Genomic DNA, 24,890 nt, shown 5'->3' on the forward strand with positions numbered 1-24,890 from the left:
CACAACAACCACCAACAGGGTCAGGCCGGATCTGCCGCCAAACAGAACTACTACCACGACAATAACAACGCTGCCGCCAAGCATTACAACCACAACGATGCCAATGCCAAGCATCACGACTCTGCGTACAAGAATGCTGCCGCAAACCACGGACTCAACGATTATGCTGATCACCATTACGGCAAAGACGCCCACGCCTTCAATGGAGCTGCAGCCCAGGGAATCCACCACGCTAGCGCTCACAGACAGGCTGGACACGGACTTGGCCTAGGTCTTGGAGTTGGACATGGTTTTGGACTCAATGGTCTCGGACACGGAATCGCCGGACATGGTGTTGGATTTGCTGGTGTCGGACACGGAATTGCCGGACATGGTGTTGGATTTGCTGGTGTTGGACACGGAATTGCCGGACATGGTCTTGGATTTGCTGGTGTTGGACACGGAATCGCCGGACACGGTGTTGGATTTGCTGGAATTGGACACGGTGTTGGATTTGCTGGTGTTGGTCACGGTCTTGGATTTGCTGGTGTTGGACACGGAATCGCCGGACACGGTCTTGGATTTGCTGGAATTGGTCGCGGACTAGTTGGAGCTCGTCACGGTCTTGGATTTGCTGGAATTGGTCGCGGACTAGTTGGAGCTCGTCACGGTCTTGGATTTGCTGGAATTGGTCATGGACTAGTTGGAGCTCGTCACGGTCTTGGATTCGGCGGTGTCGGCCACGGGGTTGGATATGGTCTTGGATACAGTGGTGTTGGAGTCGTAGGTGTCGGACATGGTGTCGGATTTGCCGGCGTTGGTCATGGTGTCGGACTTCGGCGTGGTCTTTTGGACTGGTTGGTGCTGGTCACGGTCTTGGATATGGCATGGTGTTGGTCATGGCGTGGATTTGCCGGTGTTCATCATGGTTGGAGCAGGACGTGGTATTGGACTTGCTGGCTTGGACTCACGGAGCTTGGATATGGTCGTCTTGGACACGGACTCGCCGGACATGGTGTTGGATTTGGCGGTTTGGCCAGCGTTGGACTGGTGGTCGGACTGGACTTGGACACGGCTGGACATGGTGGTCTTGGACGTGGTTGGATGGTTGCTGGACAGGACGTGGTCTTGGATACGGCGGTGTTGGTCATGGCGTTGGACTGGTTGGAGCAGGACGTGGTCTTGGATATGCTGGAGTTGGACATGGTGTTGCTGGACATGGTCTTGGATACGGTCGTCTTGGACACGGACTTGGACATGGAGTTTTGGAGCCAGACACGGTCTTGGATTTGCTGGACTTGGTCATGGAGTCGTTGGTGCTGGACGTGGTCTTGGATTCGGCGGGGTCGGACATGGCGTTGGACTCGTAGGTACTGGGCATGGTCTTGGATACGCTGGACTTAACCACGGAGTTTCCTACCCACGTGGATATGGATACAGAGGATACGCTGGGGCAAGACGTGGATTTGGTCTGCATGGAATCCATGGCGCCAACTTGTATTGAGAACTGTTCTCTCAGACTTGTTGCCTTTTGCCTAGAATATGACATGGTAATCTGTGTATTGAAATCTCAGTGTTATTTAAAAATCAAAACTTTTAAAAAGTGCATTGAATTAAACTTTAATACTCCTACCACTAATAATAATAAATGCATTAAATATAATATCAAAAAGACATTGAAATTATCATTGTAAATAAAAAAAGAACATACATTCTTGAGTATGCAATCAAATGTCAGAAACGCATTCACACTGCCTTTATAAAGGAAAAATAACATACATTACTGAGTAAGTACAAATTAGTATAATGTTTTATATTTTTTTGCAGATGCTATGAAACAAAAAGTATTATGTTTTATAGAACAAATTAAAATGATTAAAAACAAAAATCACAATTTGAGAAAACAATAATTATTAATACGTGTGTACACTTTGGTTTTTAACAAATACATATGAGTGCACAAATGTGAATAGTTTGTATCGTGTGTACTATTATATGAAATAAAAAACTACAAATAAAATTTGATATTGTATTTGTTATTTTAGTGAAAATTTGTTGACAGACAGATTTTGTAAAATATAAACAGCGCATAAATCAGTTGGCTAAGGAATACTGTTTCCTGAATAGTGTGCCCATACTTTAAGAGAAAGAAAAGTTTGTTTTGTTTAACGACCCCACTAGAGTACATTGATGTATTAAATCATCGGCTATTGGATGTCAAACATTTGGTAATTTTGACATATAGTCTTAGTGAGGAAACCCGCTTCATTTTTCCATACCACAAATGTGCTTAACATTATGATGAAATTACAATTTATTTCTGGCCATGCATCTAATGACAGTTCCAGAACGCTATTTAGTCAATGTAAGACAGTAAAGACGCCGACATCATTCTGTGATCTTTGGAAATAAGTTTTATATAATTTTCTTACACACCCGTTGGTGAGGACATCATGCGTTATTTTTGATAACACATGAGTTGTTTACATATGTACGTGTGTTGACATACGACTGGCTGCTCCTAGGTGATGACCAGGTCGCCAGTTGCATGCATCCAATTAAAAACAACACGGTGGAAATAGATTACACTGTGACGTTGAGTTAACCTGACAATAATGTGTTTGTGACGCGTAAGTTAGCTACAAGTTCAACAGCTGTAAACAACATTTAGTCGAAAAAGATATTAAAATTTGCTTAAAACCTGGTTTTTGAGGATATGTGAGAAATAGAATAATACGAATCGTGTCCGTTAGATACCATTTATCTCAGAATTCGTTTTGCTCGTTAGATATATTTTAAAACAACTCGTTGTGAGATAAATGGTATCTAACGGACACCCATGTATTATTGTCTATTTACCACATATACTAAAGGTTTTCTGCAGCCTTTGATATGGTTGTGGAAAATGATTATTGGATTTAACTACATACGCCTTCCTACTGAATTAATGGCATACCTACTTTCATTCTTTTATCGGGGCAGGACGCATCCCAGTTGTAAAATGCTCGCTTGATGCGTGGTCGGTTTAGGATCGATCCCCGTCGGTGGGCCCATTGGGATATTTCTCATTCCAGCCAGTGCTCCACATACTGATGTAACAAATGTCGTCAGACATACGTTAGAAGTATGTACTATTCTATCAATGTGGGCTGATCAATATAGCTAAAAGTACACCTTGCGCTAATCGAAAAGCGTAGCCCATGAGTGGCGTACCTCAGCGGGGTTCCTCTTTATATATCTTAAAAATAATGTTTTACCTCGCCGTATGTCTGACGCAATATAACCGTAAATAAAACGTGCTTCAGTGCGTGTTAAACCTAGCCATTAGACCAAATCAATTACCTATTGTATGAGTGATATTTTTCGTTTACGCTGACATACTGATATACGATACGCTACAGTGTCAACAGGGCCAGTTAGCAACCAGAAATCTCACAACTCGTTTCGCTCGTTAAATACATTTTAAAACAATTCGTTGTGAGATAAATGGTATCTAACGGCAACCACATATACTAAAGGTTTCCTGCAGCCTTTGATATGGCTGTGGGAATTGATTATTGTATTTAACTACACATGCCTTCCTACTGAATTAATGGCAATGCTACACCCATTCTTGAATCGGGGCAGGACGTAGCCCAGTGGTGAAGCGTTCGCTTGATTAGCGGTCGGTTTAGGATCGATCCCCGTCGGTGAACCCACAGGGCTTTTCTCATTCCAGTAAATGCTTTGACTGGTGTGCAGGGTCGTGGTATGTACTATTCTGTATGTGGGATGATCATATAAAAGATCCCTTGCTGCTAATCGAAAAGAGTAGCCCATGAAGTGGCGACAGCGGGGTTCCTCTCTATATATCTGTGTGGTCCTTAACCATATGTCTGACGCAATATAACCGTAAATAAAATGTGTTCAGTGCGTTGTTAAATAAAGCATTTCCTTCCTTCCCATTCTTGAATCCGCCCTATACCTGATATCATAATCACAACGCACGTCTGTAAAAACATGTATACTAAGGCTTTCTCGGCCACCGTTTGCCACCACTTATTACTTGGTGATTATATCTGAAACTTACAAATCGTATACAGTGTTCACTCTAGAAGTGTATAGAACTGAAACCGATTCAACCCTAAAGGGTTTAACGGTTCAGTGATGCTCAAGTCGTTTTGATACAGATTTGGTGAAAATACTTCGATTTTGGTTTGTTGCGTGGCTATCGTACTACGATGCACGTGCAATCTTCAACTATATTCAGTTAAAGGCAAAAAATATATATCATCAAATTGTGTAGATTAAAACTGATTCCTAATACAGGTGTGAAAAAAAGAAAGAAATGTTTTAGTTAATGACGCACTCAACACATTTTATTTACGGTTATATGGCGTCAGACATATGGTTAAGGACCACACAGATTTTGAGAGGAAACCTGCTGTCGCCACTACATGGGCTACTCTTCCGATTAGCAGCAAGCGATCTTTTATTTGCACTTCCCACAGGCAGGATAGCACAAACCATGGCCTTTGTTGAACCAGTTATGGATCACTGGTCGGTGCAAGTTGTTTACACCTACCCACTGAGCCTTGCGGAGCACTCACTCAGGGTTTGGAGTCGGTATCTGGATTAAAAATCCCATGCCTCGACTGGGATCCAAACCCAGTACCTACCAGCCTGTAGACCGATGGCCTGCCACGACGCCACCGAGGCCGGTAAATAATACAGGTGTGAAGACAAAATGCTGGTACAGCCAAAGTATGCAGGTTCACCTGAAATAATCAATAATCAATAATGCAGTACACAGAGACTAAACTCTGATGTTTCATCAGTTGCCTTCACCCTTCCATCAAAAAATATTTATTATATAATTTGGGGCGGGACGTAGTCCAGTGGTAAAGCGCTCGCTTCATGTGCGGTTGGTTTGGGTTATTTCTCGTCACAGCCAGTGTACCACAACTGGTATCTAAAAGGCCGTGGAGTGTGTTATACTGTCTGTGGGATGGTGCATATAAAAGATCCATTGTTACTAATGGAAACATGTAGCGGGTTTCCTCTCTATAACTGTGTCAAATATGACCATATGTTTGACATCCAATGGCTGATGATTAATAAATCAATGTGCACTAGTGGTGTCGTTAAACAAAACAAATTTATTTTATAATTTGATGGTAATTTCAAAAATAGTTTTCCGAGTTGGTGTGGGTTTAAAACAGAATAACATGGTTTGATCTTAATTTAACATTATTCATGTTATACTATGAAATTCTACAGACTAAATTACCCTTTGTGATACAAAGATGAAGGCAAAACATAAAATAATTGTAAGCGCTGTACTGCCTTTAGCCTGTATACTACAAACTTGATTGCTAGTGACAATGCAGGTGAATGTGTATACCGTGGACGTTCCAACATGTTGTCAGCTACCAATGCGATTTAAACAATAACAATTTAATATTAATTTGTTAACAAAACTACTGGTATTTTATTTCACATAGAAAGTTTTTGTAACAAACAAACAAACAAAAAAAGAAGAAAAAGAAACAGACAAAAGAAACCTGTCATAAAATATGGTATGGGTTTAAATCATAATTCTATATTTTATACGAGTGTTAGCATTATTTAGTCATGTGCCAATCCGCCGCTTACCTTTTGACGAAAATGAACGATTGTGTGATTATTACGTCACTCTAAATTGCTTTATGTGTAAATGACTAACAACGATTTATAAAAGAATTGAATTACACTTTTTCAAACTGGATGCGATTTGAGGAAACTTGTTTGGAATCGCTTTCAGTGTGAATACAGCAGTAGTTGTAAAAAGGAAAACCCATTCCAAATTTACGTTCACGCCTGAAAGTACAGTATATATCGAGAAATAAGTCTTTACATTTTCCACATTAGCAGAAACAAAATGTAATGAAAATATAATAAAATTATGACGATTAAATGAGGTAATATTTATTTAACGACGCACTCAACACATGTTATATACGGTTATATGTCGTCGGCCATATGGTTAAGGACCACACGGATATTGGGAGAGGAAACCTGCTGTCTCCACTTCATGGGCTACTCTTTTCGATTAGCAGCAAGGTATCTTATTATATGCACCATCCCACAGACAGGATAGTACATACCAGGGCCTTTGTTACACTAGTTGCGGAGCACTGGCTGGGTCGAAAAATAGCCCAATTGGCCCATTGATAGGGATCGATCCTAGACCGACCGCGCACCAGGCGAGCGCTGTACCACTGATCTGCATCCCGCCCCTGAGGTAACAGGAGAACTCCATGTTAAATCAATCACTTTCAGGACGCACCTTCTTGAATTTCAATTAAATTTGGAACACTTATAGAAATCTATGAAGAAACATTAGACGCAAACGTTTTACTTCTGTCTCAATTAATCTTTGAGATACGGGTCGTTGAACTTTGAACTCGTTAAGGGTACCACCCATCTTTAAAAGGCTCTAACCGGTTTACTATTAGAGGAAAATAAAAAATTCAAATGTTGTTTAAAGGTCATTGATAAACACATAAATTATATCATGCACCAGACATTCGAAAAATCTACCACCACAAAGGTATAATTCGACACGACATTGACTCCCAAAAATATATCTTCACCAATTTTGTTTTGAAAACTCTACTGGATATACCTCATACATTGTACAATATTGCCTGAAATTTCCAAGCTAGGCAACCCATAACATCCATCGTTACAGTATATTGTATGAGGCAGCGGATGCAAGGTTTAACACTTTAGTTAGCCTGATGGACAATTTTTTTCTGCAATACACTCAAATGCAGCAGAAGAAAAGAGTGAAATTGGTGTCTATACGACTTTTCAAGTTTGGAAGAATATTACAAAATATCACATACATGTGTATGTCAGCACAAAGATCACTACCACGTGCAGCCTGTCAGCAAATGTCTCACTCTTTCAGACCAATAAGATGTACATTACTATACTTAGTCTTGTCAATATCAAATCTGCTCAACTGAACAATGTTTAAAGAGGTTCTTTCCAGGATCAACATTATGACACGAAACTTGCCTCTGTATTAATTAGTGAAGAATTAGTAGAAAAAAAATACATGGAATTTATTTATTGATTTACTAATTTTAAGAAATACCTTTTTTTTCAATTCAGATATAATATTTGTCAATTATTTTATCACTGATCTATTTTTAAAACGGATATGTATTATGTCTGTGTTAAAATTATGCTGAGGAAGGACACATTTTGTTCAACCCGCAATATTTTATGTACCTAAAACAATATATATTAATTATGCATCCTTGTGCTATACACTTACCCAATTTTAATTTCTGATAATAAAATCTAGTGAAATCAAATAATTAACTTTTCAATGTAGATTTTGCATACTAAGAACATCAATTTGTCAATTTACACAACATATAGGCTCACTGGGCATATTTTATGGTTTGTTTAGAAAAACATGCAAACAATTTCCATCAGTTTATAATAAAAAGTTTCCATTAGTAGCATGGGATCTTTTATATGCACCATCCCACCAACAGGATAGCACATACCACAATCTTTGATATACCAGTCGTGATGCACTGGCTGGAACGAGAAATAGCTCAATGGGCCCACCAACGGGGATCGATCGAAAAGGGACCGCGCATCAACGAGCGATTTACCAGTGGGCTACGTCCCTATTAAAATTTTAAAATAATTGTTTCTACTAATACCACCTAAGTTATAAAAATAATTTACCTATTAAAACAATAATCATTTACAGCATTAAAGGGACATTCCTGAGTTTTTTGGAATTTTAAAGATGTTATCGACTAACCGAGACTTTTTAACGACTATAATTACATATCAAATATATTTTTTTCTGCATAAAATATCAGTGGCTGTATATTAAACGTGTTTCTGATCGTTCTAATATTTGTACTACGTTAAATTTCATTTTATTTCCTAAAATATACTTTTGTTCGTACGTACGAAATTATGTGAAGACAGAATCCAGTTTGGGCTTCTTACAAATATTAAGACGACCAGAAACACATTGAATATACAGACACTGATATTCTAAACAAGAAAATATATTTAATATGGAAGTTTAATGGTAGAAATATTTTATTAGTCGGAAACATCTTACAATGCAGCAAACTCAGGAATGTCCCTTTAATTACTAAAATAATATTTGTTTTGTTTAGGTGTTTTTTTTCTATATTGAAAAAAAGAGAAAAAGAGAAAGAAGAACACTTAAATTATATAATGCACATAATATTGATGGTTTTTACCATATTTAACATAAATTAGATGTAGTCAAACTTTTAAAAATGAATGTGGTTATGCCACTTTAAATGAAAATGATATACTCGGAGATATATAAACGTGTCCAAGGTTATTATTTTACAAATATTGTTTTTATTTTTCTATTTCGCATCCGAATTCATGTATAAATGTTTTATTTCCACCTCATGTATTTTTTATGCAATATGTCAAACACATTTTGACAACTGTATCAATCTAGTTTGAATAATCCAGACTATTAAATGTCGTGCAAGACACACCATCCTGCAGGGTATGACAAATGTTTTAAAACGTCACTAGCCACAGGGGTAATGGGTTTGTAAATTCCACTAGCCCACCAAAATAAAGCACTAGCCCAAATTTCTGATTAATTAAAACACACTTTATAATAAGGCTGAAAAAACAAGGAACCCAACCCTGTAGTACCTGTACTATATACTCACAGAAAAGGGTTCCAATGCATGTATTGCACAAGTTATATGTATAGCGACAATCGTGGGGGGGGGGGGGGGGGGGGGGGGGGGGGGGGGGGGGGGGGTGGGTGGGGGGGGGGGGGGGGGGGGAATCAAATGTGGGGGGGTTGGGGGGGGGGGGGGGGGGGGGGGGGTGGGTGGGGGGGGGGGGGAATCAAATCATTTATAAGAAATTATTTTGGGTCATTTGTAAACATTATGAAAGACAGCTGTCTAGGAGAAGCAAACTCCAAAATCAAAACTCGGCTGGAGAGGCTCAAAATCCTAGTAGGGAAACTCTCCTAGGAGAAGGAAAACTCCAAACTCAAACCCAAGTCCACTGAAGTCAGAGTACAGAAGCTATGCATAAGCATTAGCGTGGAAACCGAAAGGAAATGTCTGTACATGTGCCAAGCTCTCTAGTCATCATAATCATGATAGCACAGTTAATACTACCAGTTCTACCATTCACTGGTGATACACGTGACAGTGTATCTGGGCAATACATGTAAAGCAATTGTATTATATCCAGGACCACTGTGTCAAGTAGCGTTCGCCCTTGTGTTTAAAATACGTAAAATTAAGTACTACAATTGTGTGCGAAACTACGCTGTTGTAAACACGTCCGCTTATATAGAATAGAATAGGACACCGCAACACGAAACATACGTCGGCTATTGGGTGTATATGGTAAATGCAAAACTAATGTGTCCGCATATATTATATCGAAAATGAGCCACGTAAGGTTCCTCCTTTTCAATTATTAAAGGGACATTCCTGAGTTTGCTGCATTGTAAGATGTTTCCGACTAATACAATCTTTGTACGATTAAACTTGCATATTAAATATATTTTCTTGTTTAGAATCACAGTGTCTATTTATTCCATGTGTTTCTGGTCGTCTTAATATTTGTAAGAAGCCCAAACTGGATATTGTCTTCAAATAATTTCGTACGTGCGAAAAAAACAATATTTTAGGAAATAAGATGAAATTTAACCTAATACAAATATTAGAACGATCAGAAACACGTTTAATATACAGCCACGAATATTGTATGCAGAAAAATATATTTGATATGTAATTACAATCGTTAAAAAGTCTCCGTTAGTCGATAACATCTTAAAAAGTGCAGCAAACTCAGGAATGTCCCTTTAATTTCTGGGAGGGGCTGTAGTATTCATATTTGTGGGTCATAATTTGGTTGATATATTGCATATTTTTAGCTGCATATGTTGGAATTATCCCCTATGGGATTTTATGATGTATAGTCTGGGGCGTAGCCAGAGAGGAAAAAACGTCGAGGCAAACCCAGACATGTAAAATAAATATCAGTGTTATGGAAAAAATGAAATAAATCTGGGGAAATTCCTCAACCTTAAATGCACATTCTATCTATTTGGAGAAGACATTATGTTAATGCCACTAGATAATTTAGTCCAAAAACCGCTGCAGAAGGACCATACTAACAACACCAAGGGTTTGGTTGGGGGGGGGGGTTCTTTTGTTGTTGTTGTTGTTGTTGATGATGTTGTTGTTTGTTTTCATGTGAGTGGTTGGTCGCATAATTTATCGCCCTTTCATATTGACAAGGGTTTTTTTCCCCATCCCAATCAGGGTCCTACGATTGATACATTCAAGCAGGTGGCCACATTTATGTACTGCCTATGCCTCAGCGGTGTCGTGGTTAAGCCATCTAACATAAGGCTGGTAGGTACAGGGTTCGCGGCCCGGTACCGGCTCCCATCCAGAGCGAGTTTTATCGACTCACTGGATAGGTGTAAGACCGCTACACCGTCATGTCGCTCACTAACCACTAGCAACTGACCCACTGTCCTGGACAGACAACCCGGGTAGCCGAGGTGTGTGTGCCCAGGACAGCGTGCTTGAACCTTAATTGGATATAAGCATGGAAATAATTTGAAATGAGTGAATGAAATTATCGCTAATGTCGTGGTAAAGCCATCGGACATAAGGTTGGTAGGTACAGGTTCGCATCCCGGATTCCACCCAGAGCGAGTTCTAACGACTCAATGGACCAGTACAGGCAGTACTAAACTTTTTATAGAGTAGTTAATAACACAAGTCCTGTGATTGGTGATAAATGTAAGTGATAAAAATAGTTTCATCTGTACATTTCACGTGATACTAAAATAATTTTATTTAAAAAAAAAAATATATATATATATATATATATATATCTTTAAATAAGTTTTATACAAGTAATAGCTACTTTTACATTTATTGTATATAGTCCCCACTGGTTCACATGTGATTATTAGTTTTATTATCACTCACATATAACTGTTAAATAAATGTATAATTATGGACACTGCAACATTTTGGTTTGTTGTCTGTGGATGTTGTTTATATATATATATATATATATATATATATATATATATATATATATATATATATTCTTTAAAAAAAGTAGGGAAACTCTAATAAAAATTTACAATTGCCAAAATTGTAAGGAATATTAGCTGTGGGGAATGGTTATATGATAATAGTGAATTAATGAATGAATGAATGAATGAATGAATGAATGAATGAATGAATGAATGAATGAATGTTTAACGACACCCCAGCACGAAAAATACATCGGTCATTGGGTGTCAAACTATGGTAATGCAAATAAATAAAGTGATGATCAACATCAATATAAAAATTCAAGACTTAAACAAAAACAGTGTAAAGAACTGTGCAAAAACACAAATATCACAGAATTTTACGGATACTGAATTTTAATCAAAACTTCAATTTTGGGCTGTATTGGCCATTCTCAAAGAGAATGTTACACCCCTGCACCACGGTGAGGTTACAGCACACGCAGGGGATAGTGAATTAATTGAGCAAACATTACAAACGGTAGTTTAGTATTACAGTAGGTTTTATGACCATTAAAGATTTTGAAGTACGATTGGGGTCAGAATTGAAATTTGAAAGTTGACGTTTTTTATCAGTAGTGGGTGATACCCGTTACCACCATGATTCATTCAGTCGACAAGGCATACTGCGTATGAGTCTCCCAATGGTCATTTGAAGGAGTCTGTTCCTCTCCTCTTGCAACGCCTGACCAAGGTCCGCTAACGTGGTGGGCAGTCTTTGACGTTGACGCACACGTCTCCCTCTCATGTCCCAGACATGTTCAATGGGGGAAAGGTATGTTGTCCCGGTAGTACTGCCCAGTGACCCTTCTTTGCACAATATGGAGGGGGGGGGGGGGGGGGTGTTCTGTCAGTCATAGTGATACCACCCCACACCATAACCGATCCACCGCCAAATCTGTCATGAAATCGCATTGTGACGTTGGCGTGCCGTTCATTTCGTCGTCGCCAGACCCGACCACGCCTGTCAAGGAAGTCCAAAGTGAATAGGGACTCATTTGAAAATATGGCACGTGACCAGCGACAAATAACCCAGTTCTGATGCTCCCTACACCATTCACGTCTGTGGGCAATGTGACGATTTGTCAAGGTAGGCACAACCCGGGGCCGTCGTCTAACCCGTAACTTAAACACCAGTAGCCTGATGAACGTTTGCAATAATTCGATTTGCCGTTTGAGCTCGATTTCTTATGGCCTGGTTACGGATTAATCGATCCTGTACTCCTGTCGTTGCCATGGGACGACCTGAACGGGGTCGATCGTCAACATTTTGGGTTTGTTGGTACCTGTTCCATAGTCTGCTAATCACTGACTTCGAAACATTGAAGGTGTTGGCCACTTCACGCCGACTTCTGCCCGTTTGCAGCATGCCAATAACCCGTAGACACTCATCGAATTCAAACAATAAAAATGACTAAAAACTAAATAATAACAACTGTATGATCAACAGAATATAAAAGATTGACAGAAATAATGTTTCACAGTGATTAATCGACCTTCCCAGAAATTGTCAAAATCGAGATTGACACCCCACGCACGTGTACGGGGCATCTTCGTGATGCACGTGCAAACTATGGAATGCGTTTCGGTGCGTTGATAAACAGACCTGAACGTTCTTTACTTGGATGTATGTGGTCAAAACGTCTAATAGTTGATATTAACATTAATAGTTCAGGTTCCCCTACTTTTTTTGAAGAGTATATATAAAGAGAGATAGATAGACAGACAGACAGAGAGACCGACAGACCGACAGACAGACAGACAGACAGACAGAGAGACAGATAGATAGATAGATAGATAGATAGATAGATAGATAGATGCATACATACATAGATGCATGCATGATTGCATACACTCATACATGTATACATACATACATACATACATACACACATTTATACATATGCACGCACGCACTCACGGACGCACGCACATACACATACATACTATAATAGAATATCAACATTAATTAAAAAGAATGAATAAATGAATGATGAATGAATGAATGAATGAATTTATGCATGGATGAATGCATGCATGTTGGAAGACATGCATGCATGAGGTCCTCTCCAGATTATTAACAAATCAGTGTATATAAGCAGTAAAGGAATATAGGATGTATACTACACAATCAAATCCTATAGACGACAATAGTAACTTATGTGGCTAAAACGTCACTCGACATAAACGCCACGGATATACATACTACCACCCATCACCCTTAAAGTGAAGCTGCTCATTTCAGAGATAACGGGTAGCGTCTATGACTACCTTAGTTCCGCACAAAATCTGAGTACTTTTTTCACAGGTACCGCAAACATGTTTCAAGCACAAGGCTAATTGACACAGTGGTACTAGATGGTGTATACTACCAAATCAAATCCCATAGACGACAATAGTAACACATGTGGCTAAAACTTCTACCTGCAGCGTATCAATGGGCATAAACGCCTCGGATATTAATACTACCACCCATAAACCTTAAAGTGAATCAGAACAAATTGGGTGTCAAGCTGCTCATTTCTGAGATAACGGGTAGCGTCTATGACTACCCTAGTTCGGCACAGGTACCCCATACATGTTTCAAGCATAAGGCTACTTAACACAGTGGTACTAGATGAAATAAAATTGCATACCTTTTTTTGCCGAGATAAAACTAATTTGTTTTTGCAACCAACACACTCACATTTATCACCAATCACAGGAATTGTGGTGTTCGCTTCTCTATCAAAAGTTGGGTGCACCTCGAACTTTACCAGCCGGAAGTTATTTGGTTTAGTACTACCTATAAACATTAATTAAAGAGAATTAACAAAAAGGTTTGTTTTGTTGAACGATATCACTAGATTTATTAATCATCGGCTATTGGCTGTCAATAAAAAAAGAAAAGAATAAATGCACGAATGAAGGATAGATGGATGGATGGATGGATGGATTGATGGATGGACGGACGGACGGGCGGACGGACGGATGGATGGATGTATCGATGGATGGATGGATGGATGGATGGAAGGATTGATGGATGGATAGAAGGTATGCATGTATAAGGTCATCTGATTATTAACAAGCCCGTGTACATAAACTGTAATATAATGTAAAAATCAATTAAAAAGAATGATTAAATGAATGAATGAATGCATGAATGCATGAATGAATGTGTGAATGAATGATGGATGGATGGATGGATGTAAGACATGCATGCATGAGGTCCTCTCCTGATTATTAACAATTCAGTGTACATAAACTGTAATAGAATATAAACCAATTAAAAAGAATGAATCAATGAATGCACGAATGAAGGATATATGGATGGAAGGATGGATGTATGGAGAGATAGAGGGCATACATGTGTGAGGTCCTCTCTTGCTTATTAAGAAGTCAGTGCGCATACCACCATAATACAATATAAATATCAATTAGAATGAATGAATGAATGAAGGATAGATGATTGATAGAAGGCACCGACCAGTGATCCTCTCCCAATATCTGTGTGATCCTTAACCATATGGCCGACGACATATAACCGTATATAAAATGTGTTGAGTGCGTCGTTAAATAAATATTACCTCATGTATGTGTGTATGTATTAATGCATGTATATACGCACGCACAAACACAACACACACACACACGCACACACACACACACACACACACACTAATGCATGCATGTATTTATGCATGTATGTATAGCTATAAACATACATTTTTATATATGCCTAAGAAAGTACATAAGAGTACATAAATTGTAATATAATATAAACATTAATTAAAAAGAATTAATGAATTAATGAATGCAAGAATGCATGAATGAATCAATCAATAAATGCAAGAATGAAGGACAGATGGATGGATGGATGGATGGGTGGATGGGTGGGTGTAAGACATGCATGGGTCTTCTCCTGATTATTAACAAGTCAGAGTACATACATTATAATATAATATAACATTAATTGAAAATAATGAATGAATGAATGCAAGAATGATCATAGATGGATGGATGGATGGACGGATGGACCGTACGGATGGATGGATGGATGGATGTAAGACATGCATGTATGAGGTTTTCTCCTGATTATTAACAATTCAGTGTACATAAACTGTAATAGAATATAAACCAATTAAAAAGAATGAATCAATGAATGTACGAATGAAGGATATATGGATGGAAGGATGGATGGATGGAGAGATAGAAGGCATGCATGTATGAGGTCATCTCTTGCTTATTAAGAAGTCAGTGCCCATAAACCATAATAGAATATAAACATCAATTAGAATGAATGAATGGATGAATGAATGAAGGATAGATGATGGATAGAAGGCATCCATAGATGTATGTGTATGTATGCATGTATGTATGCATGTACGTACGCACGCACACACACGCGCACTTATGTATGCATGTATTTGTACATGGATGTATAGCTATAAACATACATTTATACATATATCTAAGAAAATCAGAAGTGTTAATGAAGAGGAGAAAAGTCGCCAATATGTCTACCAATGGATGTTATTGTAAAGACGGGTATGGTAATTTCAACTACAAAACGTTCAGCGCGAGCTACTATTCCCTTTGAGGTTTCATTAAATATTCTATAGATATAGTCACCTTCTGACCACCAATTACCCCCGATAGTACATGTACCTATCGTCTGCAGGTCGTAAATAAGGAATAAACTACGACCCGAGATTCACTGAATCCACAAACTGCACACACACTTTTCGAAATCTTACGAGCAATTAATGTGTATTTGCTTTTAAATTATTATCAAAATTTGAATAAGTTTCATCTATCCAATAAATGGTATTCGGATGGTTTAATAAAGCGCCGTATTCTAGTTGGACTCTGTATTAAATGCATGGGTTTAGGTACAGGACTTTAGTGTGTTCTAATATGGCATTTCATTGTGGAGGTGTAAAAAGTTTATGAGAGTCACTTTCCTTTATAAGGTGCTAATCACCCTCCGATAAGTATCGTCTGCCTCTGGGTATCTCAGCAGACACACACACATACTCTCGTCTGTCAGCATCGCAAAATGAAGGTGAGTTCTACTGTTTGAATTTTCGGAATAACAATTTACTGTATGAAACGAATTGTTTGTATATTTGGCCTAATACTTTCATTAAGACTGTTTTTTCAAAATCACATTATAATTTAAATTTGGTCTTGAATTTAAAAATACTAGTATAATATATATGAAATGTTAATATCAAGTAGTTTGTAAGTTTGTAAATATAAACTGTATGCCTCAAACAAAGAATTAAGCGGTACTGCCCATTATTTGAATTCTTACTCGAATTTTCTCATTACAAAAGAATATGCTTCTTCCTCGAAAATTATTATTTAATTTCTTACTTAAATTCTCTTAATAAAAGAAATACAAAGTAAAGTTTGTTTTATTTAACGACGCCGCTAGAGCACATAGATTTTTTATCTTATCATCGGCTATTGGACGTCAAACATATGGTCATTCTGACACTGTTTTTAGAGGAAACCCGCTGTCGCCACATAGGCTACTCTTTTTACGACAGGCAGCAAGGGATCTTTTATTTGCGCTTCCCACAGGCAGGATAGCACAAACCATGGCCTTTGTTGAACCAGTTATGGATCACTGGTCGGTGCAAGTGGTTTACACCTACCCATTGAGCCTTGCGGAGCACTCACTCAGGGTTTGAAGTCGGTATCTCGATTAAAAATCCCATGCCTCGACTGGGATCCGAACCCAGTACCTACCAGCCTGTAGACCGATGGCCTGCCACGACGCCACCGAGGCCGGTAAAAAAAGAAATACAAAGACATTACTTGATATCTAACTCGACTTATTTTATTAAATAAACAGACAGAACCATTATTACTTTATTTCCAATTATTTGATTAAAAGAAATAAATAGGACCATCATTTGATTTCTTACTCTAATTCTCTTAGTCAAATAGATAGACAGGATTGCCGCCAAAATAGTAAAGTAAAGTTTGTTTTATTTAACGACGCCACTAGAGCACATTGATTTTTGATTTTATCATCGGCTATTGGACGTCAAACATATGGTCATTCTGACACTGTTTTTAGAGGAAACCCGCTGTCGCCACATAGGCTACTCTTTTACGACAGGCAGCAAGGGATCTATTCTATTAAGATAATTATTACAACTGATAAAATCAAAGCCCGTGGTATATATCGTGGTTTAGTGGGAAATTGCTGTAAACTAGCCATTCCAGCTACCGGCCCAGTGGTAATGCGCTCGCTTGATGCGCGTCGGTTTAGGATCGATCCCCGTTGGTTGCCCCATTGGGATATTTCTCATTGCAGCCAGTGCTCCACAACTGGTGTAAGAAAGACCGTGGCATGTATTATCCTGTCTGTGGGATGGTGCATATAAGAGATCCCTTGCTGCTAATCGAAAAGAGTAGCCCATGAAGTGGCGACAGCGGGTTTCCTCTCTATATCTGTGTGGTTCTTAACCATATGTCTGACGCCATATAACTGTAAATAAACTGTATTGAGTGTGTCGTTAAAGAAAGCAGTTCCTTCCTTCCAACTACCGGTAATGTAAAGTAGTCTCAAACACTGCATAGACATTTTTTAATGCTACTATTATAATAGGTAACACACCAAATAGCCGATGACTGCGTAGTTTTATGAGCCATCGTTAAACGTACATTCCTTTCTCCATCCCGTCCGTTTCGCGGGGTACGGTTAGCAGAAGCTACTGAATCATTCACCCCATAATATAAATTTTAAGGGATTCCTCACACATAAAAGTTTTAACTGTTTACAAACAGCTGGTGGTATTATCGCTGTTCTGAAAATCATTCTTGCGGTGAAAGGAATTGGAAGGCATATTTATTTAACGACACCTCAGCACATTTTAAAGCGACATACACTGGTTTTTAAAATTGCACGTTCTTCTAACAAGTAATTGTTAATGAGACAAGCTCTAGTTATATTTGATGGTATTTCCCTTTTTAAACATCACAGACTTTAGATTCTCTCTATTATAACCATATTCAACTGTGTGTTGCAGGTTTGTAAATTAATTAAACTTAGTGCTCATTTTTACGGGCTAAAACTGGGGATTGCGCCTTTAAACTACCACTATGTGGTATCTAGCAATAACATACTGGACAATAAAAGAAACGCATATATTAATTTCGTGGGTTTTTTTTAGAATTATTCAGTTTGAATACCGATTTTTTGTTTTGTTGTGTTTTGGGGTTTTTTTTTGTTGTTTGTTGGGTTGTTGTTTTTTTGTTGTTGTTTTTTTTGGGGGGAGGGGGCTTTTAAACACTGTTTGATGTCTTGTGAATATTGTAGGCCAATTTTGTCAGTCTATTTACCCAATGATATTTCATCATGAACAATAATATATATTAAAACATTCGCGGTGGGGTTTTTTTCTTGTTTGGTATATTATGGTTATATCAAAATATGGTAGACTACTCCTACCGACAGTGCAGTAAGACATATTTTATATGTAGTGTCCCATGAACAGGACAGTACATACCTTGACCCTTGATGTTCCAATCCATTAGGGACGATCAATTTGCTACCGATCGCACATCAGACGAGCGCTCTACCACTAAACCACAACCGCTCCTTGCTGCGGGTGAAGTTAAAGTTTGTTACATTTAACAACATCACTAGATCACATTGATTTACTAATATCAGCTATTACATCTCAAACATGTTCAATATATTTTCACATATAGTCTTAGAGGGGAAAACCGCTACATTTTTCCATTAGCAGCAAGGGATTTTTTATATGCACTGATATGATAGCATATACCAGTCGTGGTGCACTTGTTAAAACGATAATTATCCCAATAGGTCGACTGGGCTACGCTCCTGTTGCGGGGGAATGCCATCACCCAGTATCCATATATTCTATTAAGCGAATATTTGTTTGAAAATAAAAAACAAACAAACAAACACACACACACACACACACACACACACACACACACACACACACACACACAAAGAAGGAAAAAGAAGAAGAAAGAATGAATGAACAGTGACACGAAACATCAAAATATGTATTTACAAATCATTTCGACTAAGCACTATTGTTGTTCATATATAAATTACATTTCTTCCCCATTCAAGTAGCTTTAATAATTTTAAGTTAATATTTTCATGAATGAATATAATATTATCTCACTAGCATTATGGTAAATATGATTCTTCAATACGTTTAACATTAAGTTTTCCGTTAAAATCGCATATGTCATGAAATTAAGTAGGATGATTAAATATGCATTTTGGTTTTAGGTGATGTAGAGAAAAATGGCTCAAAAGTAAAATCCATTTATCTTAAATAATTAAAGTTTTAAGATAGTTTGTTTTAAATAATTCATTATTTAGTTTGTAAAGCAAAAAAAATAAAATAATAATAATAAAAAATTAATAATAATAATAATATTATTATTACAGAAAACAACGAAAACAAATAAAAATTATTTTCGTATTTATTTACACTAATAATTTAAAATATTATTTTTTATTCCATTTCAACATATTTTCGTGCTTATATCCAATTAAGGTTCAAGCACGCTGTCATGGGCACACGCCTCAACTATCTGAGCTGTCTGTCGAGGACAGTGGGTTAGTTGTTAGTAGTTAGTGGTCAGTGAGAGAGAAGAGGGATCTTACACCGGTACTGGCCTGGTAACCCTGTACCTACCAGCCTTATGTCCGATGGCTTAACCACGACTCTACCGAGGCCGGTATAAAAGCAACATTGCATCGTCCTTTCAAGTCTATTTATTACAATTATTATTACTATTACAAGCTCACAGGCATTATGTGTTCCTTAAAATATAAACCTTTTTTCAGGGTCTTTTCGCCATTGTCGCATTCGGTTGTGTCGCCATTGCTGCCAGCAGCTATCTAGTCGGTCATGTAGGTGACGGATATGGAAATGCCGGGGCCGCCTATGGTCACCATGGATACGGACGTAACTTGTACGGACAAGACAACGGACGCCGCGTGTATGGAGACCACAGCGCCCACGGAAGCGGGTACAACACCGAGGGCGGCCACTACGCCGACAGAGAGGGTCAGTATGCATCTGCCGCACATGGTGATCACACCAAGAAGAACGGCGGCGCTGCCCACTACGGCCACAACGCCGCCGCCGGCAACAACCACGCCAACGCCGCCGCCGGACACGGCAACTACGCTCACTACGCCGACGGGGCCCAGGCTGCGTACGGCCGCAACGACGCTGCTGCGAAATCCGCCGCCAACTCCAAATACAACAAGAACAATTACTACAAGAAGGGTGACCTCTACAGCGACAACGTCAAGTATGGCTTCAACAAGAAATACAACAAGCACGCCACCGACAACGGCGACTACCTCATCAACGAGCACAACGATTACCGCAACCTGGACGACTACAGAGATCACCAGGACGCCGCCAACTTGAAATACGGCGACCACGCTCACCGCAGACACAACAACAACTACGCCCATGCCCGAAAGGGAAACAAATACGGAAATGCCGCTTCCCAGAGCCACGTCATTGGAGGTAAATACGGCGCCAACTCCGCCCACCAGGCTAAGTCGGGAGCAGCAAACCGCGCTTACGATTCCAAGTATGGCCACAACGCTGGAAGCACGAAGTACCACGACCAGGCCCATAATGCCCACGCCAACAAATACGATGATTTCGCTGTTCGTGACGCTGCCCTCAGCAGGAAATCGGCTGCCAAGGCTGCCGCCCAAAATGCCCATGATTACGCTCGCCTCCACGGTGGACAAGGATACGGCGCCGGAGGCTACAAGCCCTATGGAAAAGGGTACGGATACGGAGGTCACGGTGCTGCCTATGGCGGTTACGGAAAGGCTGCCTCGCAGTACGGATCTGCTGCCAACCACGACGCACACAAAGCCGGACGTTATGGACTGAAGACCAATGATTATCTCAACAACAAAGCCGGCGCTGCTTACCACGAGAACCAGTACAACAACGGACACGCCGACAACTACTACAAAACCAACCACGGTGCTGGCCACAGGAACGGTTATCATCACGGAGCCGCAGCAGGCGCTGTCAACGGCAAGGGATACGGACAGAAAGCATCCGACGCAGCTTCTGCTTATGCAGCTGCCGCCGCTAATCACGATCTCTACAAGGGCAAGCACAGTGCCAACAACCTGAAACGCGTTTACCACGACAAGGCCAGCAACCACAAACTCTACAAGACCTTCCACCACTCCAACAACGTCGGAGGCAACAACTACGAAAATCTCCACTACAACAGGAACAAGTACAATGACAAGTACGGAAGCAACGCACACCATCAGAATGGAGCTGCCAAGCAGTCCCATCACAATTTCTACCAGAACAAGCACCATGCCCAGGCCCACCACAACGCAGCTACTGCCCAGAACCTCGCCAAGAAAGCCTACAAGCACAACAACCACCATCAGAGCCAATATGGTGACGCTGCAAACATGCACTACTATCATGACAACAACAACGATGCCGCCAAACACTACAACCACGACAACGCCAACGCCAAACATCACAACTCTGCATACAAGAACGCTGCAGCAAACCACGGACTCAACGATTATGCTGTCCACCACTATGGCAAGAACGCCGGTGCCTTCAGTGATGCCGGATCCCATGCAGTCCATCACGCTAACGCTCACGGACCCGCTCTAGGACTTGGAGTTGGACATGGTTTTGGTCTCGCTGGTGTCGGACACGGTGTTGGATTTGCAGGCATTGGACATGGTATTGGACTCGTCGGTCATGGACTTGGACATGGTATTGGAGCTGGACGTGGTGTTGGATTTGCCGGTGTTGGTCATGGTGTCGGACTTCTTGGTGCTGGACGTGGTCTTGGATATGCTGGAGTTGGACACGGACTCATAGGTGCAGGACGTGGTCTTGGATATGCTGGGATTGGACACGGTGTTGCTGGACATGGTCTTGGATACGGTCGCCTTGGACACGGACTTGCTGGACACGGAGTTGGACTCGTTGGAGCTAGACACGGTTTTGGATTTGCTGGACTTGGTCATGGAGTCGTTGGTGCTGGACGTGGTCTTGGATTCGGCGGGGTCGGACATGGTGTTGGACTCGTAGGTGCTGGTCATGGTCTGGGACACGCTGGACTTGGATATGGATACAACGGGTATGCTGGAGGACGAGGATACAATGGATATGGAGGACGACCTGCTTATTATTAGAACATATTTTGCTTTGAAAATTAGGGTTTTTTTTGTCAAATGTTTCATAAAAAGTATTTTATCAAGCGTATGAAAACTAAGGATTCACAATAAATTCTAAAACATTATAAGCCAAGTTATAAATATATATTTGAACAAGAACCATACCAATCAAATTGTTTGATAAAATGTATTATCTCGCCTTCATGTAAAATTCTTTAATCTCATTGGTTGTTTGCCGTTGGACAAATCCCTTATCCCCCTGTGGGCGGAGCCAAATTCTCTTATACCCCGTCTGTAATTTCCCAACAGTTTCCAGCCGCCCCAGTTAATGCTAAAGCAATAATTAGATTATAAATAACATTGATAATCAATCAAGTATACATCATTAATTTAATTTTTACTATAAAATACACTATTTCAATACTTTTAAAAGCTGCAATGTTGAACTCGGCCACCTAATTACGGTCGTGGTGTTATTGTATTAATGCGCGATTAGCAACAGTTGTTTTTTATTTTTAATATTTAAAATTTTTTTACTACATACATTTCTGATAAAAAAAAGTTGTTTTTTTTTTTTTAAATTATTAATATCTGTTTCAGACAATTTCATATTACAAACATTTGAAGTTAAAAACTCGTTTATCGATGGAACTATTTTTCGTCACTTGCAAGTGATTTCGTTCGCGTCCGCGTGTTACGGCTCCGTTAATAAATTGTTAACAATTATTGTCTGGCGTTAATTTGATTATTTGGCTATATGGTTTAACATGTCGGCAAGATAAATTCGTTGTAGAAGCATCTCTCGGGGTATATGGCTTTTTATGTACCCTCTGTGTGCTCTTTTACCCCCTCGCCTTCGGCTCGGGGTAAAAGAACACACAGAGGGTACATAAAAAGCCATATACCCCTCGTGATGCTTCTACAACTTATATTAATTCATATTATTTTATTCACACCGAAATAATTACCTTTTGATTTACATAACTTTAAGTTTGCATTATGATTTTGGAAAAAAAAACGAACAGTATAAGTTGTGTTTTGAATGTTAAAGTTATTATTTTGAAATATATGTTATAGAACCTCATGAAGAACGCTTGCATATGTGAATATTCTTTGTATATAAAAATGGAATAAAAATGGAAATTTTATTTTTGTTTTTAGAGTGTTTGTTTACTTTTAAAAAATCTGTATATTTAGCATACTAATTTCAGGCACTAAGAAGTATTTCATTAGCAAATACGGTTTTAAATATACTTATATCAACACGGACATAGAGATGTAAAAGCAACCCAGTATAGCAGTGAATAAAATGGTTGCTTCATAAAACCTTATACCAAGAACTGGTCTCACACTGTTCATTCTCAAACTTTAGAACTTTGTTACCAGCAAAGTGATAGGAAACTGATTTCACCATCGGCTTCAACTGTTTGATTTCGCTGTTTATATCAGTCTAGCAAAACAGTTCAGATCTTACTTTTCCTCTGTAGTGTCTGCAACAGAAGCATACGGATCACTTTCCATTGATCAATTGACCAAACAGAAATAAACGAAACAGCTGATATATATATATATAATCTGTACAGAGAAAAACTGACACAAAGTTCAAGTTTGTTTTGCTTAAGGACACCACTAGAGCATTGACTGATTAAGCATCAGCTGCTGGGTGTCAACTATTCGACATTTCTGACACATAGTCATTAGAGGAAACAAGGGGTCTTTTGTTTTATGCACTTTCATACATACAGGACAGCACATATTACGACCTTTGATATGCCAGTCGTAGGATAGTCATTGGGACGGGCCCACCGGGGTGGTTCGACACAAACGCATCAGGCGAATGCTTTACCGACTGAGCTAGATCCCGCCCCAGAAAGCTACAGGAATCTTTGAATTGTCTAAAGCAATGTTACTCCTGTTTCAGTGTAACTGCTTGGGTACTGCTTTTTGTGGGGCCACGATTTTCATACTTAAATGTTGCAAACTTGAAAACTGATCATGTCGGACTCGGGCAAAATACATGTAACCATTTTGCATCATCGTTTACAATGTTTAAGTGCTGCCCATTGGTATATACAGTCAAACCTGTCCTAGCAGCCACCTGTATTCAGCGGTCACCTGCCTTCAGCGGCCATGTTTTCCCTCCCAAACGATTTATAACGTAAATGCACCTGTAATAAGCGGTCACCTGTCTAACGCGGCCAGCGGCCACCCAAATTGGATCCCAAATCGCTAAAATACCTGTATTAAGCGGCCACAGTAAATGTTTACTATTATATAAAAGGGATATTCAACAACAGCGATTAGGTGCAGCAAATAACCGATCTTCACACGTTCAGGAATACTAGCACCCATTCAGTCCCGACATCTCTATTGTGTATCAACTCAGAAAGTATGCCTATGGAAAGCATCTAAATGCCTCTGGGCAGGCTACGCTTGACATCTGTAGATTCACTTACTATGACAATACACCGCATGAAGTAGATATTAAATAATTAAATGGAAAGAGAAAATAAACTGGTTGAGAACGGTTAATTTAATACATTCCAGTTGCAGTTTTTGCTAAAGGAGGCGACATGTCAAAACTTTATTTATAGTAAACTGTGA

The 24,890-nt window shown here is 39.3% G+C and overlaps 1 protein-coding gene across 1 annotated transcript; it reads left to right on the top strand.

The window, feature by feature from the left end:
* The first annotated feature begins 1,409 nt into the window (after window positions 1–1,409).
* Window positions 1,410–22,304, top strand: LOC121374608 (fibroin heavy chain-like). The gene is made up of 2 exons (XM_041501713.1): window positions 1,410–1,529; window positions 19,935–22,304. The coding sequence occupies exons 1-2, from the start codon at window positions 1,410–1,412 to the stop codon at window positions 22,302–22,304; spliced, it is 2,490 nt and encodes an 829-aa protein (XP_041357647.1).
* The last annotated feature ends 2,586 nt before the right edge of the window (window positions 22,305–24,890 follow it).

This window comes from Gigantopelta aegis, chromosome 6, assembly GCF_016097555.1.
Source record: "Gigantopelta aegis isolate Gae_Host chromosome 6, Gae_host_genome, whole genome shotgun sequence".
Classification (NCBI taxonomy): domain Eukaryota; kingdom Metazoa; phylum Mollusca; class Gastropoda; order Neomphalida; family Peltospiridae; genus Gigantopelta; species Gigantopelta aegis.

Bases quoted from the DNA above. Each gene is read 5' to 3' on its own strand.
- LOC121374608 (XM_041501713.1), top strand. From the start codon at position 1,410: ATGGATACAGAGGATACGCTGGGGCAAGACGTGGATTTGGTCTGCATG. The intron at 1,530-19,934 runs GTAATCTGTGTA...ACCTTTTTTCAG, and splicing joins TTTGCCTAGAATATGACATG to GGTCTTTTCGCCATTGTCGC.